Below are 16,188 nucleotides of genomic sequence, written 5' to 3' on the forward strand. Positions count from 1 at the left end.
CTGGAATCAGCTATACACTGAAAGCTCCTTTCGTATCTTTTGAACAAGTGCACGGCGCTTCAAGCGGCGAGTGGTTATGAAACTGAACAGCTATATGAAGACAAGAAGCATATTTAGAAGCAACACGAGGTCTATGTCACTTTCCTTGAGATGTCAAACTGAAATTAAGTTCTGGGGTATTACGTGCCAAAACCACGATATGATTAGGAAGCACGCCGTAGTGGGGGTCTCCGGATAAACTTCGACCGCCTGGGGTTCTTTAACGTGCCCCCAATGCAACGGACACGGGCGTTTTTGTATTTCGCACCCTGTCTAAATGCGGCCTCCGTGGCCGGGATTCGATCCCGCGACCTCGTGCTTAGCAGCACAACACCGTAGCCGCTAACCGACTGCGGCGTGTCCTTCAGAGGTTCACCAACAGCTTCGCCAATCTTCTGAAGGACGTCAATGAGATTTTCATCGCTAACCACCGGGACATTCTTAATTTTATGTTTGTTATTTAAATATTGCTCAAGGGAAGTAGTTTTCCAGTCTTTCTCGAGGGCAAGCTTCTTCAGTTTGCTGCACTTTGTCGAAGAAGCTTCGTTTTGTGTTTTTAATTCACTGTAGTCTTTATCGAGTTGCAAGAACTGCGCTGGCATTTCGTCGAACTTCTTATTGAAGAATTCAAGGCTCGTCTTCCTGTCCTTCATTTCTTTACGACGCTCTCTTTCGAAGGGGGTATACGCACGTTGCGAAATCCTTATTTCAAATCCTTGAAATGCTTTGAAATGCTTTGAAATGCTCTGAAATGTCCGCCTGGCCCGCGCGGCCGCGCCATACTCCGCCGCCGCCGGAGTAGAAACACTCCGGCAGCAGCAAAGGAGGCAGCATACACTAGGTACCAGAAAGAAAATAGTGACAACACTGACCTGTAAAAGTAGCAGGCAGTAGCTTGAGTATGCTGTGCGCAGGCCAGCTGATGGTGTCAACGTGTGAAGTAAAGCATGGGCATAATTTTGAGCAAGACAGCGGCATATATGGCGCTTATACGGCAGTCCACAATAAAGCCTGCTTGCCATGCGTTGTCGCCCCGTGGTCACACGGGCCGATGTGTCGAAAAAAAAAAATTTGCGCATCCAACCAACACCACCTACATAGCACAAGGCCTGTTCACTCCGATCCATGACGTCATGGTATTTCAATTACCTAGGCTGGTGTGACAAAAGCGCTGTGACGCCAAAATCACCGCGGCTTACTCGGCAGCATCCCCATTAGATTCTATGGCAGTCGCGCCAGGTAGCATGACGTCACGGATCGGAGTGAACAGGCCTTGTACTGTCTACGTGGTGTCGATTCAACGCACACGTTGGAATCTAAGTGCAGGGAACCTTTCGTGAAGCGGTTGAAAACATGCTCTAAATCTAGCCATTTCATTCCCGCCCCCGTGACGTAAAAGAAGCGGGCGGGCGCATATGCTGGCACGTACCCGTGCTCCCCAATGTGGCAAATCTTATATATGCTTCCATTTCACTCATATCTTGCTTACTTCAAATGTGCTGGGCAGCTGCTTGGCCAGCAGCCCATTGTGTGTTGGCGCCACGGTATTGAAATCATAATCTTCATCCGCACACGGTGATCACCTCAAAGAGCTATAGGTGGCGACGTCGGCCCCACCCGCTGGATTTCGATCAATCCCTTGCAATGGGTGTGCACCATAGAATGAAAATCATCATCATCATACGTGGCGACCATTTGAAAGTGCTAATTGGTGTTGGTGCGAGAGAAGCGCAGGTGCGGTAGCGGCCTATAATCACACGTCTTCCAAGTGACCAATCATTTGAGAATACTTCAATTCCGACGAAATAAGGTGTTCAGCGTTGCGGTTCAAGATGCGTGTCTTCCATAAGCTATGTAGCCCAATTAGAAAAAAAAATGATACGTCGTCTTGGCGGGCTGTAATCAAATGTCGGTATGGCATGCCGATTCAAAATGAAGTCTCTTAAAATTCCTTTGAAGCACATTCCGAAACAATACTGCATCTTTACAACTTATGAAGCAACGCTCTATAGTTTCGCGTACATGGCAAAGGCGCCACCTCATATTAGACACACAAAAAAAGCCAGTTTCGCCCGAAATGCGAAGCATCGACTGCGACAGCAAATTAGTGGACAGCTATGCGAAGTAAGGATAGTAGTTTTATCGGCTGCATAAACTCGTAAACATTCGCTTACTAGCTAAATTAACAAGCGTGATGCCACGCGCGCACAGGGAAACACAAACACATCAAACTCGATGAGTGCGGATACTCGCAGTCAAAACACTGGCATGAGAGAAGAGCGGCAGCAGCAGCGAGCGAGTTTACCTTCGTGCTGCCTCTCGCTTCAACGCGAACTGAGCGGCGGGAACACAACGCACACACGAAGCTATGAGTCCTCAGCGCATCTAGACTCTGTACTGATCCCAGATCGCTTTCGAGATAACGGCCGCGCGATACGCCGCCGGGTTAGAACGCCCCCCCCCCCCCTCCTCACGCAGTGTCTTGCGCGCGTTGGAAGACTGCGTGCTCCCCCCCCCCCTTCCCCGCCCCCCCGCCTTCCTGGCTCGCGCGCACGAGGTCAAGCTACCATCCTCGGCTCACCCCCGCACGCTTTGAGTCGCACCTAAAGCACAGGGCGCGCGACCGCGGTTATCGCACTTGGATTTTATATGGAACATCACAGTGACGCCGACGCCAGCGGAAATGTGCCTCGAGTGCTCATATAGTTGCTATCACAATGAAATCCTTTTCTGCGCAACCAAGCTTTCACAGGGAGCGTTTCATTGTGTAAACAGTTACAATCTGACTGGTACCACGTCTTGATATAAGTTGCCTGTCGTTGCCATTTGTATAAAGTTCAAAGCTACTTGCACTATTTCTGTGGTGCATGGTGTCCACGGCGTGATTTATAGGTCCTTTCTAGGCTATCGATGAGATGTGCTGGCTAGTGCTTGCACATTTCTCGCATATGTATAGTATTAAACATTATACAACAAATACCATGCAAGAAAAACAAAAAGAAACAGTCGGCAGCGCAGCCTAGCTGATGGTTAGAGCATCAGGTTGCAGCGCTGGGTGGTGGATATTCTAGTCTGGCCATATAGACCCGCTTCATATTTAACGCGACAGCGTTTTTGACAGTTTTAGTTTAGCGTACGCTATACGCTATAAAATAGCGTACGCTAAGCGGCGCACGTTTTCTACAATTTTAGTTGGCCGACGATATCTTCGGATCTCTGAGGCCATATTCCGTCGTTGCGGCTATTTAGCGCCTGTAGCGATAGGTGGCGCTCACATCTCAAACCTTTCTTTCGTTAGGCTTTGGCTCGTTCGAAACGAGAAGCGATCTCGAAAAATCCCACGAAGTTATCCATAATACTCTGTCGTCGAAGCGGCCTGAGACTAAGCGAAAGCCGTTTACACAGTCATTTGCTACGAACGAAGTGCATTTTACAAAAGCAACGCCAAATTCAATTCGAAGCGGGCAGCCGGGATCGCCGCCATGTTTCCCGCAAACTCCGCAAACCCCGCAAAAACGCTAACTCGTTTGCGTTGCGTACGCCCGCTATACCCGCTATTTCGTTTAGCGTTCAGCGCATGCGCAGTGACGACCCGCTATTTTTTAGCGTACGCAATGGAATAGCGTACGCTATACTAAAAACTTTGCACCCCGAGTCGCAAAATATCCGACGTCACCGTCGGACGTCGCTTCGCGAAAAATCATTCTGCACCACAACCACACAGGCCTTCCGCGTGGCGCAGATGCGTTATTGAACTACTTGAACTCCTCAAGATACGTCACAAACATTGTAAAGTGCGACCTAAACACAACCTACAGACATGATAGCGTCGGAGTTTAATTTGAATGTATCAGAAAACATAATTCTGTTACGCAGAAATTCACACACAAACCCCCTTTCCAAGCAACGCGGCCCGCTCGGTTCCTTGCAACACCCCTATCGCACTCGGCTCCGCGTACCCGCAAGAAATAAGCTGCGGTTGCTGGGAAGCGTGACAAGCAGTCGGGGATCTTTGAAACCTATCGCGTTCCACCCTTAACTCTTTCCGCACCGTGCCCATTGGGCATAGTTAGCGCGCTAACGATGGGTTGAAACGCCGTTTTGAGACCTTCCGCGCCGCTCACGGAGACACTGCACTATCGTATGTGAATGAGGAGAGCTATATTTTTTTTGTTTTCTAAGCAGTTCGCTTTTTCCCCACAAAGCGGCGATTTTCGAACACGCTTTGACATTTCGTGATCGTCGAAGTGCAAAGAAAAAATGGCCGCCCACGCTATCGATGGTTTGAAACGTAGCTTTCGAGACCTTGCGCGGAGCTCACGGTCACACTGCGCCATTGCACGTGAAGGAGAACTACATTTTTGTTTTCTAAGCAGTTTGATTTTTTTCACGCCAGGCGGTAATTTTTGAACGCACTCCGAAGTTTCGCGATCGTCAAATTAGGAAGTAAAAATGGCCGCCTCCGGGAGCGGCGCGCGCGCTTCTAAAGATCGCAGATGTCGCGATTCCGCTGCGTCTGCGGCCGATTTTATCGATGGATCGAACAGCAGCGAGTCACGGGATGCAGCCTTTTCGTCGGACTTCGACTCGGAGTGACAACGACGCAAGCCAGCCCGGAGTAACGGCGGCGGCAGTGCGGCACGCTGAACTGTATTGCTTGCAGTTTAAGTTTTTTAGTGGAAAATGCGTTCAATGAAAAAAAAAGTTTTCAGAGATAATTCCGATTAGACGGTAATACATTTTGACTGTCACAATTTTTTTAAACATATTTTTGTTAGTAGATACAAGCGTGCCTTTACAAATTGTTCAATTTTATCCCGCAATCTTAATTGCGCCAATTTATGCCTTTTTTATTAACTATATCTCGTAAATAAAACATTTATGCAAGAAAAGAGCATTCATCGTGCTTTTTGTTTATGCATTGCATAACATATTGAGTGCAGTACTTCAGAAAAAGGAACTAGCGTAACATATAAAAACACCTATTTTCCCCATGGTAGGGAAAGCGTTAAAGACGAAGCTTCAGCATCCTCCATGCTTTTTTCTTTTTTTAAAAGTGAATGTGAATCTACACGGCGAGAACCTGATCAATGACTAGCTGACCCAGGCGAAACCATGGAATGGCAGGCAAAGAAAGCATCACTTTAAAACGCTGTGGGCAGAGAAAAATTAAATGGGCAGGCGATGAAAAGAGTTTGTCAACAACAGCTCAGTCGCTGGCAGAAACCACGCAGGAAGTTTGCTACGGCTGTAGTTACCTGTGAAAGTACCATATAGCAGTTTGAGTATGCTGTGGGCAGGGCTGTTACTGCTGCTTAAGTGTAAAGTAAAACACGGGCGTAGACATGGCTCTCACGGCAGTCTACGATAAAGCCCGCCTGTCACGAGTTGTCATCCCGTATGGGCTGATGCGTCAAAGAAGTAAAATGCTACAAAAGTAGCAAACTGTAGTTTGAGTATGCTGTGCGCAGTCCTGCTGATGCTGCCAGTGTCCTCACAAAGCCTCCACTGCACTACCTTCTGAAAGCTGGGCTTCTCCACAAAGCTTTTCCCTACTGTGCTTCACCACGACGCCACCTTGCGCGAAGCTGCCTCAACGATATGGGAGCCTCATGCGACCATCGCATAAGGAGCGCATGACACTAATGGGCCAGCCTCAGTTACAGTCAGTAGACACGACGAAGATTCCTCGACGTTGATAGGCGCACTGGGCCCACAGAGCTTTACCCAGCTTTTTGCTTGCAAAACTAGAGCATGTAAATAGCTGCATATATAGCACAAAGCCCCTTTCCTTACTCTATAGGATGCAGGAAGCTTCAATCCACAGCACATATGGTACTGTAACAGTAGTGGACATCTCTGAAGAGTTGGCAAATACTGTTTGAGTGCAGCTTGTAGTGAGGCAAACTGAAATCTGTGACAATTTATATAGGAAAGACATGTTGGGAACATTCGTTGATTTGTTCTGCGCAACACGCCAGTCACACCTTAAGCATTGCACTACTGGAAGCCCACTTTGAATGCTTTAATAGTTTTGTTGTCCCTATAGCACCCATATCAACGCACACTTGGACGACGTGGAAGTGTATCCAGACACCATGCTCGGATTTCGAGCTCATCTCTCCACGCAGGATGCAATGTTGCAAATCAAGCACCAGGTACTCGACAACAAGACAAGAGGTACCAGGGCCATTCTAGGATTAGACCTCAAGAAAGCCTTCGATAATGCAGCTCACGCAGCCATACTACGCAGCATTGCCACACTAAATCTAGGAAACCGCGCGTACAGCTATGTTAAGGATTTCCTCACAAACAGGAAAGTCTCCTTAACGCCAATGCCAAGAATCACCAACAGACATCAGGGTATGAGGGAGGCCAACGTCGTCAGACTCATACACTCCTTCGTTATTAGCCTCATTACCTATGTGGCCGCCTACCACAACTGGTACGCGGCCGAATATGCCAAATTGAACACCCTCATTAGAAGAGCATACAAGATGGCACTGGGCCTTCCAGACAGCACCAGCACGGAACTGCTGCTACAGCTGGGCGTCCACAACACGCTTGAAGAGTTAATTGAAGCACACCAAAGCTCGCAACTCGAAAGACTAGCGAAGACACGAACGGGCAGGAGTATCCTGGACAAACTCGGGATAAGTTATCACAAGCAGCACGGCGACAAGACATCTCTTCCAAGCGCGATCAGGGAAAAGCTGCAGGTAGCTAATATACCCAAGAACATGAGCCCCGAATTCAATCAGGGTCAAAGAGAGAGTAGAGCCAAGGCTTTACTCAAAGCCTTCGGTAGGGACAAGGAAGCGCTGTTCGTAGACGCGGCAGAATACGAGGATCGACGTGCTTTTGCAGTGGCCGCCCTCAATACCGAGAAACAATTGGTCAGTTGTTGTAGCATACGTGTAAAAAACCCTGAAGTAGCGGAAGAGGTGGTGATAGCCCTAGCCATCGTTAACCCCAGTTGTAGATACGTAATCAGTGACTCGCAGACGGCGATCAGAAACTATGCACAAGGCAGAATTTCGCCGAAGGCTGAGGCTATACTCAAAGCTAACGCGAACTATGTCACCTCCAAGGAGACGGAGGAACGACACATTATATGGTTCCCGGCTCACACGTCCCTCGACACCCCCGTACCCAACCTCAACGAGGAGGTCCACCGCGTAGCGCGAGGTCTCACGTTCCGCGCCCGCGAAGAAGGATCCTCTCTTGGGGTTGGAAATCCAACGGAGGCATGGACAGAATGACCAGATACTGTGACATTACAAAATTTTATCAAAACTCAAGGCGGGTTTATCCGCCCCCTAACCCCAAACTCGACAGGGCCCAAGCGGTAGACTGGCGGCAGCTGCAAACAAAGACCTTCCCCAACCCCGTCCATCTCAGGAGGATATATCCGGACGTCTACTCAGATGATAACTGCAAGCTATGCAGCAGGGCTCACGCAACTCTTAGACACATTCTCTGGGAATGCGACGTTATATGCGAAGAAAATGCAGTTTCCCCAGATGAAGCTGCGGCGCGATGGACGGCCGCGTTGCGCAGCTCAAACCTCGAAAATCAACTATGGGCCATCCAGCAAGCCCGTGAGGCGGCGAGGAGACAGGATCTCCGGACCTCCTCGGGGGCGGCCTAGGCCCAGGCCACGAATTTGCCGGATCGTTAATAAAGTTGTTACCACCACCACCCTATAGCACAGAAAAATGGAATAAGTTAGGTAGCTTGCTTAGAAACTTACTCAAGACATTCTTTGTTCAAGAGATCGGCAACATTACTGGCTGTTAGTGCATGTTGGCGATTACCTATGTTCCTTTTAACCGAAGTACTTTACGTAAGCGATTTAATATTGTTTTTTTCCTGTACACTCTCACTCCTGCTATGTCCAATTCCTGAGATAGGAGTATATGAAAATAAATAAATAAATAAAAAGTTGTGGGTAAACTACAGACACTTCTGGAGTTGGCGGACTTTAAAGTCAATATTTTTGTACTGCATGGTTCATGAGCAGTCCCTCTGTGAGAAATATGCGGGCTCGTCCTGCGTTCGTCAACCTGTTGTTTCAGCTAGTCAAGCGATCACATGGGTTAAATCACTGCCAGTTCCATAAATTTCTGAATGCAACAGAATAAGAGTTTGTAGACGTGACATATCACATGGCAGTTCGATGGCCAAGGTGTAGAAAAGTTTAGCCTCGCTTGTTTATCCTTAGGAAAGAAAGATGTCCTTGCACACAAGGATGGCCCTGAGCAACTACTGTCCAGTTGCAAGTGGCTCTGGAAAGAGGTCTTATTCGTCGACGTCATGGACTATGATGCTATGAGAGGAGGCATACCTCCTTCACGATTTGTACAGGGACATGTATGACTTCAGGGCAGAACTGCAGTTTTTCTTTTTCGGTGCAAGTGCAAAAACGAAAGTGGGAGCGCCTTCACTACTGTTCAAGGATTAGTACAGAGACCAATATAGCATTTCTACCTTATTTCCGACAAGGATCCTTCCCGATCTGCCCACACAATTTTGCATGCAATTCTCCAACCTTGATTTTATGAAGGAGGAACTACAAATGTTCCAAAATGAATCTAGCTGCGATATGCATGCACTACCAGTTTCCTTTCAATTAGAAGGTGAGCTGCAGTCGAACTGCATTATGAAGGACAAGCGCAAGAAAAACTAACCCCATTCTATAAATTACTAGGCTCCGAAGAGTTCTCAAATTGGCCTACAATTAATTGTTAATTTTCAGCACTACTGACATTGTAAAAGAAGAAAAAAGAATTATGGAGTTTTACGTGCCAAAACCATGACTTGATTATGAGGCACACCGCAGCAAGGGACTCCAGAAATTTGGACCACCTGGGGTTCTTGAACATGCACTTAAATCCAAGTACATGGGTGTTTTCACATTTAGCCCCCATCGAAATGCGGCTGCTGCGGCTGGGACTTGATCCTGCGACCTCTTGCTCAGCAGTCCAACACTATAGCTGCTCCACGAAGTAGGTATGTACATGACTTTTGTGAGCAAACTTGCTCCAGAATGAAGAATGAGAAGTTGAAAGATAATTTCTCTCACAAACAAGTGTTGCTGCATATCAATGGTTCAGCAGGCTTGACACCACAGTTCAATGAAGTAGCAGTCGCAGTATAAGGTCCACTAATCACATTAGCCCCAATCGTGCATCATGGCACAACGCCAATTCCAGTGGATTCAAATAGTATTGTAGTATATTGTGCACCCAGGGTGTAATGTCATATGCTTCCCCATTTGTACATATGCAAATATGTGTATATACCGACGTAAACATTTCTTTTCCTCTGAATTTGTTTAGGAAAAATTATACTCTCCATTTATTTATTAGCATGTTCACCAGCTCTGGTATTTACTAGTTAGGTTCTTCTGCTTTAATAAGTTGCAATTTGTATCTGTTCTATGTAATTGGTACTATTCTGATACCCTCTTAAAAAAGTTTGCACTCTTTGGAGCATATCCATCAACAATATTCATCGTCTGCTTCGATTCAGTTTCCTTCCTTGAAAACTCGGCACTCGCTGCTTTCCTGTCGAAAATGCTCTGTCACGCTGATGCAAGCCGTTTGATTTGGAAGAACTGGGCTCGCAGTGTTAAAGGAAATGCTGGCAAGGCAGATGGCGATTATTGTTGTGGGACAAGATAAGCCCTATAGGGTGTAAATTTTTAAAGAGAATAGAAGAGTGCCATATATTGTACATTGTAGTAAGTGGCCACCGTAATTCTTAGGCCAAGGTTTAAAGCCTTCGTAACTACTTGAACTTTTCTTTCAGATCTCATGCATATTGTGCTTCGTGGCTTGTTTCAGTGCTGTCGCACGTTGTCCATTCGCGTAATGCAAAATGTTAATTCATTTCCTGTTCTCCGTGAATACTGCAGTTTCTATGGACTTTAGAAAGCCTTTGTTATGCTCAATGTGTCCCTATACAGCGCTATATGTAAATAGGAATTTCCCACACCAATCACGTGTAGCCACCTGTGCCAGATTGCTGTTTAACATCACTTTAAAACCTGCGATGGAAGGCTTACTTTAGAAGCATTGATGATTTGGCTGAATAACTAATGTATTAGAGGCTTCGCCATAGTGAATTTTTCAACCAGGGCAATTTTTCAACGGTTCAATCGCACAAGCAAATTAGCTTAGCAGGCCATCCAAAAGCGCTTGTGTGCAGCTAAGGATATCGCATATCTTGAAATAACTCCTTTTCTTAAGGAATAAGGCAACCAGTATGGCAATAATTATTCATAAATAGCACACCACAAAATAGAGCAATTAAGGCTCCATAGACAGGATTACACTGAACAGAAAGAAAATAAAAATGAGGCAACTTTTCATATGCTTGCATAATAGTATTCTGAAGTCTCATTTTATAAGATATCCTTATATTCCAACTTACAAGAGTAGCCTTTTCCGCCTACTGTTGAAAGGCATCAACAATAAAACAACATAATACAGGTCAAATAGCAAAACAAAACAACACGAGCAGTCTATTTTAAGCTTAACAATGCTAAACCAACTGGCCTTTGCTCCTGCACTATTGAAATGAAACATTATACATGAAAGTCAACACAGATCCGTAGAAGAAGTTTGGCGGCATATTACACTCCTGTAACACGTGAAGGCGAAAGCCTGTTGCACACTTGGTAATGCATTAAATTATATGATCGAAGGGCTCGGACTTCTTGCCAGATATAACGAGCCACAGTGCATGCATGGTGCTGTAGGCCTTCCTCCTCAACGACAGATGCGAGGTTCTTTCGTTCTCTTTCGTTAGTTTTTTTCTTCCGTTCCTTCTTTCCTTCATTTAGTCATTAATATACAGCCATTGCACGTTTACTTGCTTATGTGGGCATAAGCCATTTCCAATTATATTTTTTGCAAACGACTTCTTGCATCACTGGGCCGGACGCCACTTTTTCCGGTACGAGCCGTTTCAATGTGCCACTCAAGGTTGTCACCTTAATACTGAAGTTGCAGTAAAAGCACACTAGTTGAAATAACAGCCCATAGTATAGAATGATGATGCTTCCCAAGCCACCTCAATGTGTTGCAGTTATCTGCTTGGTGCAGATAGAATTAATGAACAAGCAAACTGTGTGCTTTAGAGAAATGTGAACAAGTTTGTTTGCCACTGTGAATGTTCAGTATTGTTTCAAATCAATGTACCCTCAGTATCACCCACACTGACTTGGCAACGAAGTTTCACTAATGTGGAGAATTAAAGAAGAAACTTCAACCAACATTTATGAGGAAAATGATTTTTTTGGAGCTCGACCGCCTCCTTATGCAGAGGTGAGATAGTGCAAAGTTGGAGTTTATTCTTCAGTTGTTCCTAAACAGGCAAATCTTTGCTGAATAGTATTTACCTTCAACATGCTGAAGCATCAAGAGTTGTGTATTGTATTGATACAATTATTCTACTGGTGCCTTGCATCTGTATCAAATAGTACTTATCACCCTCAGTATCTTGGATCTGTATCATGATACAGTTTTAAAGTACCTTTGCCAAGCCCTGCCAAAAGGCAATTCGGAAGTTTCTCTAGCATACCCTAAAAGGTTTACATATCGTATTTACGTGATTCTAACATGCACCTGATTTTTAAAGGTTTAAAAGGAGAAAGTAAACGAGCACTTGAATGTAATGCGCTGAATTACCACAGCAAGCTGGGCGAGTTGGTGACTGAACACACTGCTAGGGGCGGGCAGCACAACCCAGACGAAGGACAAAAGGAAAAGGACGATACGAGCGCAGACAATGCCGCGCTCGTATCGTCCACTTCCTTTTGTCCTTCGTCCAGGGTTGCACTTCCCACCCCTAGCAAAATGTAATGCACGGCCATTTTATGAAAGAAAATGTAGTACGCCCCCTATGTTCGCAATAACAAAAAAAGAAGAAAAGACGAGACAAGCAGAATTCATCTTCATAGAAGACAATTCTTGACAGCAAGCTTTTATAATGAAAACGGCAAATTAGAGAGTTTTAGCTTGTCCAGTACTCCGATTAGCACGGGTAGACTGAGCACTTTACCGGAGAGTCGTAGGCCTAAACGAGAGTGGCCGGAGCAGTGCAACCACCTCGGGGCACAGAGCTCGACCAGACGAACACAGCGCTAATATTGCAGTAACCAAGTGCATTTTTTTTTCGTTGCTGGTCTAATTTTTCGCAGAGGCGTAATTGTGTCACGGTTCGCCTATGCGGTAAAACACTCAGTCCACCTGCGCTTACCGGAATGCCGGAGAAACTATAACACTATTATTGTTGCCATTTGCACTTCATTGGCTGCAGATACAAAGTACACGAGGGCGGTATTCTCGAACGATCACATTTAGAGACATTACTATCCCTTTCGCGGGACTCTGCATCGGATTTGCCAAAGTATGCAACCGACAACACTCCTAGCACAATGTGCAGATGGCGAGCTTGGCACAGGGCCAAAAACGATGGCGGTCATAGACGCCGATGGATCCAATGCCGACTCTTGCGAAATCCCACGAAAGTGATAGTATCTCCGAAAGTGACTGACCGAGAATACTTTGCCAGGTTGTAGTCGAGAAAAATATTAACCCCAGCAACCTTCACGAAAACGTGCTATGTCACCCTCTTGTGATGGCTATGACGCTGCATCCGACAACTCTGACAGTAGGGTGCTTGTTGTTAACGCTGCGAATGCAGTTTTGGTTTCGTAACAGCTTGTAATGCGCACGCAATTTTTCGACCCATCCTTGGAAAAAAGGTGCACGTCAGATTCTGGTAAATGCAGTGCATCTTTGCTCATTCCAAGCTCGACTTGTTTAAATTGAACTTTCTTTTTTTCTTTTCGTGCTCATCATTCACTCTCATGACAACTGACAGGGTTTTACATCCTCAAGCAATGCCCACTCTGTGAAACAAGCAGCAGCGGAGGAAATCAAACCGCCAACCTCATCGTCATCAGCATGATGCCATAGCCGCCAACAGACTGCAGCAGGTTCCTTTATTACATGAATGTGTTTTGCAGTTGCAAACTCGTGTCACGATGACGCTCGCGATTAAACAAGGACAGGAAACACAGGACAGGACGCCCGTAATTAAACAAAGACAGGAGTGACAGGCATATTCGATGAGTGAACCATATGTGTTGCCTGCAGGACGGGCAAACTTGCAGTACACAGTAAGCACAATCGACCATAGCAGGTTCTATGTATTTAATTAGAAACAGTGAAATATGTACAAATTTTATTTGCAAATTTGCATTAAAACATTAAAACTAAGCAGATAAGATGTCTTGATTATTAAAAACTATAACGTGCGCTTACAGAAATTGGTGAACGCAATTAATAAAACAGAACGCCTCCTGGCGCACTGCAGAGCATAACCACAGCATTCTAAGCTGCAAGAAGTCGATCGATAAAAAAACGAATATGCAAACTAGAAAGGAAGGTATACTGCAAGTAATACACGGGACCTTGCACATTAAATGCAATGAACAACAAAAAAAAAAAGACTAGAACTCTTTCTAGTAAAATAAAATAAGGAAACAATATCTATGCTACTTCAAATAAATAAAAAAAAGAAAGCACTTCTGTACATCAACTTTAAGGTACAAATCAGCTTGAAGTACTAAATATACTCAATTCGATCAACGTATCACAGTTACTGCTGACATTCATCATCATCATCATTTCCGGCTGCAATGGCAGCTGGGCGCTTGCGGCTCGGCTCTGGCATTATCATGATGTTTACATTGCGGAGCGCAGCAATGGCTGGCAGCTCGAGCGGCGTCAGGAACACAAACTGGTTCTGGGATTTGCGCCTGGTCATCTCGAGAATCATTTCGAGGCTCACCCGCCTTTTCCCCATGTCCTGAAGAAAAAAAGAAAATGTTATGTAGATCCACAGCCCCTGCTCAAGTCCACGAAACATGAAGCTTTTGTGAAGCGCTTTGTTAAAGCGCCATGATGCCCGACAGCTTGAGTTAACACACTTATTGATTGCACGCTGAACAAAATAAAAAGCGTTAACTAAACCTTTTTCACATCAACCAGGATAAGCAGGGATAACCATCCAAGCTTATCCAAAAGCAATATTCAAGAATTTTTAGCACTCCGTGAAACAATTTTCAACATCTTGAAAATGGAAGTTTCATATTCAAGTGTTTTGAATGGTTTCGAAGACAGCTATGACCCCCTCCCCCCCCCCCCCAAGAAAAAACTGTGAACACAGGCCTCAGTTTAAATTCCAAACAACAAGAAAAGCTGGGACACCAACGAATAAATATGCGACAACGGACTGAAGAACTTTATGACATAATGACAAATGAAAACCCAAGCCTACATGCAATGAGTGGACGCTCACCATGAAGATGTCGAATTCGTCCATGATTCGGAATGGACACTCCATGGTGTCCCACAGGGCAAGCACAAAGCAGACTGTGGAGAAGGAGCGCTCGCCGCCCGAAAGCGCCTTCAGGTCCTGGCGCGATTTTGAGCCACTGGTCCCCTGCTTGGGCTCCACCTGTATGGTTAATGCAAACACATCTGACACAAACTATAGCTATGGGGCCAGTGGAAAAGCTCTCAATAGGGAGTTAGCTTCTCCGAAAACATATTAGCGTTTGCGGAATAGTACCATGATACCAGAAAACTGTACGAAAGCAACAACGCCAGTAGTGACATCTAGTGATGCAGAGACTAACCACAGAACGCGCAAGGCTCAAGCTGCGGAGACTTACATATTCTACTTAACTGCTGGTGTAAAGCACTGGCAGCAATGTAATTGATAACACATACGTAGTAAGTTTATTGTTTTTATTGGGTAAAAAATGATGTGGCACAAATTGTCACAAGGGGTTGCTACGAGCCTTACTACTGCACTCCATGACGGATAATCCGTAATCGGCAAGAAATTTATGGGCAACCTAAGCCTCTCTAATGATTCACAATTTATATGAGGTCATACCAAGCACAGATCGTAGAAGGATGACTGATATTCCTGTCAGATGGACAGATCTAGAGCACCTCTGAGCAAGTGCACTTCACTTGAGGAAATGTACTCTCCGCAGATGTATTCTCTTCTCTTCTCATGAAAGGAGTAGCGACATTTGATGTAAAAGTCGGTGCATTTGTTGAACTAACATTGGTCTGTCAAGGTTGTTTGAAGCAATGCTTCAAAAACAAGGTGAATGATCAATACTGGTTTAGCTTATTCTGAAACCACATTTATGGAGACTGCAAGTGTCAAGGGCATCCCAGTGTCATCTGCAATGTAAAACACTTTTGTTCTACTTGAATTAGATCTTGGTTTATGACAAACAATCATGTTTTGCAGCTGTAATTACACTAAAAATCATGCTAAGTACAGTTTTTAACTATAACACAATTTAAGTTTGCAAACACTGCTTGAAATAGTATATAATGTGGCAAATAGTTTGACCATCAACATTTCTTAAATCATGTGGTTTTACGTGCCAGAACCACGATGTGATTATGAGGCACGCCACAGTGGGGCGCAAGGGCCAGATGTGGCCAAAGAGCGCCATGTCGATGATCCGTGCTTCTCAATGATATATGGGTGTTAATTGCGGGGATTAATGAAACACGGCTGTATAGTGGCCTAAAATATTCACTAAAATGTGCAAAATGTGCATGTGGTGCAATGTGGCTGTAAAAGGACCTAAAATTTATTCGCTCTAAAGTGTGTAAAATACAAGTATCTACATATTAAAAATGACAGTGATTGATCGTTTCTCCGATGACAATAGATGTTGTATGAGATAGGGATGATCAGTAAGATATGTAGTATCTGTAGCACTAGTGCCTCAGCAAGGCCTTGAAAGCAAGGGCTGGGAGGCACGTGCTCTAGAAAATGGTTTCATTGCAGCTACGACCTCCAGGTGGAGGCCGTGCTACAAGTAGCCTGGCCAAATCACATTTAAGCTGTCAGTTTCAATTAAAGAGTTTATTACTGTTTGAAAAGCAAAAAGGGGTTCATTGCTCAGAAAGAATTCTGGGTGTAATGGTATGTGTTGGAGATAAGCGGAGGGGAAGTACTTTTTCCTTTCTGCCTCTATTTCAGTGCATTGGATAAGAACATGAATGACTGTAAGCCTGTTGCCACATTGGGTACATG

The 16,188-nt window shown here is 45.2% G+C and overlaps 1 protein-coding gene across 2 annotated transcripts in view; it reads right to left on the reverse strand.

The window, feature by feature from the left end:
- Positions 1–13,250: 13,250 nt before the first annotated feature.
- The window catches only part of SMC6 (Structural maintenance of chromosomes 6), an 89,547-nt gene continuing 86,609 nt past the window's right edge, over positions 13,251–16,188 (reverse strand). For both annotated transcript variants that reach the window (XM_070540830.1, XM_070540829.1), the window contains exons 21-22: positions 14,416–14,574; positions 13,251–13,923 (exon numbers count right to left, since the gene is read on the reverse strand). In XM_070540830.1, the coding sequence (XP_070396931.1) occupies positions 13,714–13,923; positions 14,416–14,574 (369 nt within the window). In that variant the 3' untranslated portion in view covers positions 13,251–13,713. The remainder of the gene's footprint in view (positions 13,924–14,415; positions 14,575–16,188) is intronic.

This window comes from Dermacentor albipictus, chromosome 6 (genome assembly GCF_038994185.2).
Source record: "Dermacentor albipictus isolate Rhodes 1998 colony chromosome 6, USDA_Dalb.pri_finalv2, whole genome shotgun sequence".
NCBI classification, from domain to species: Eukaryota; Metazoa; Arthropoda; class Arachnida; order Ixodida; family Ixodidae; genus Dermacentor; species Dermacentor albipictus.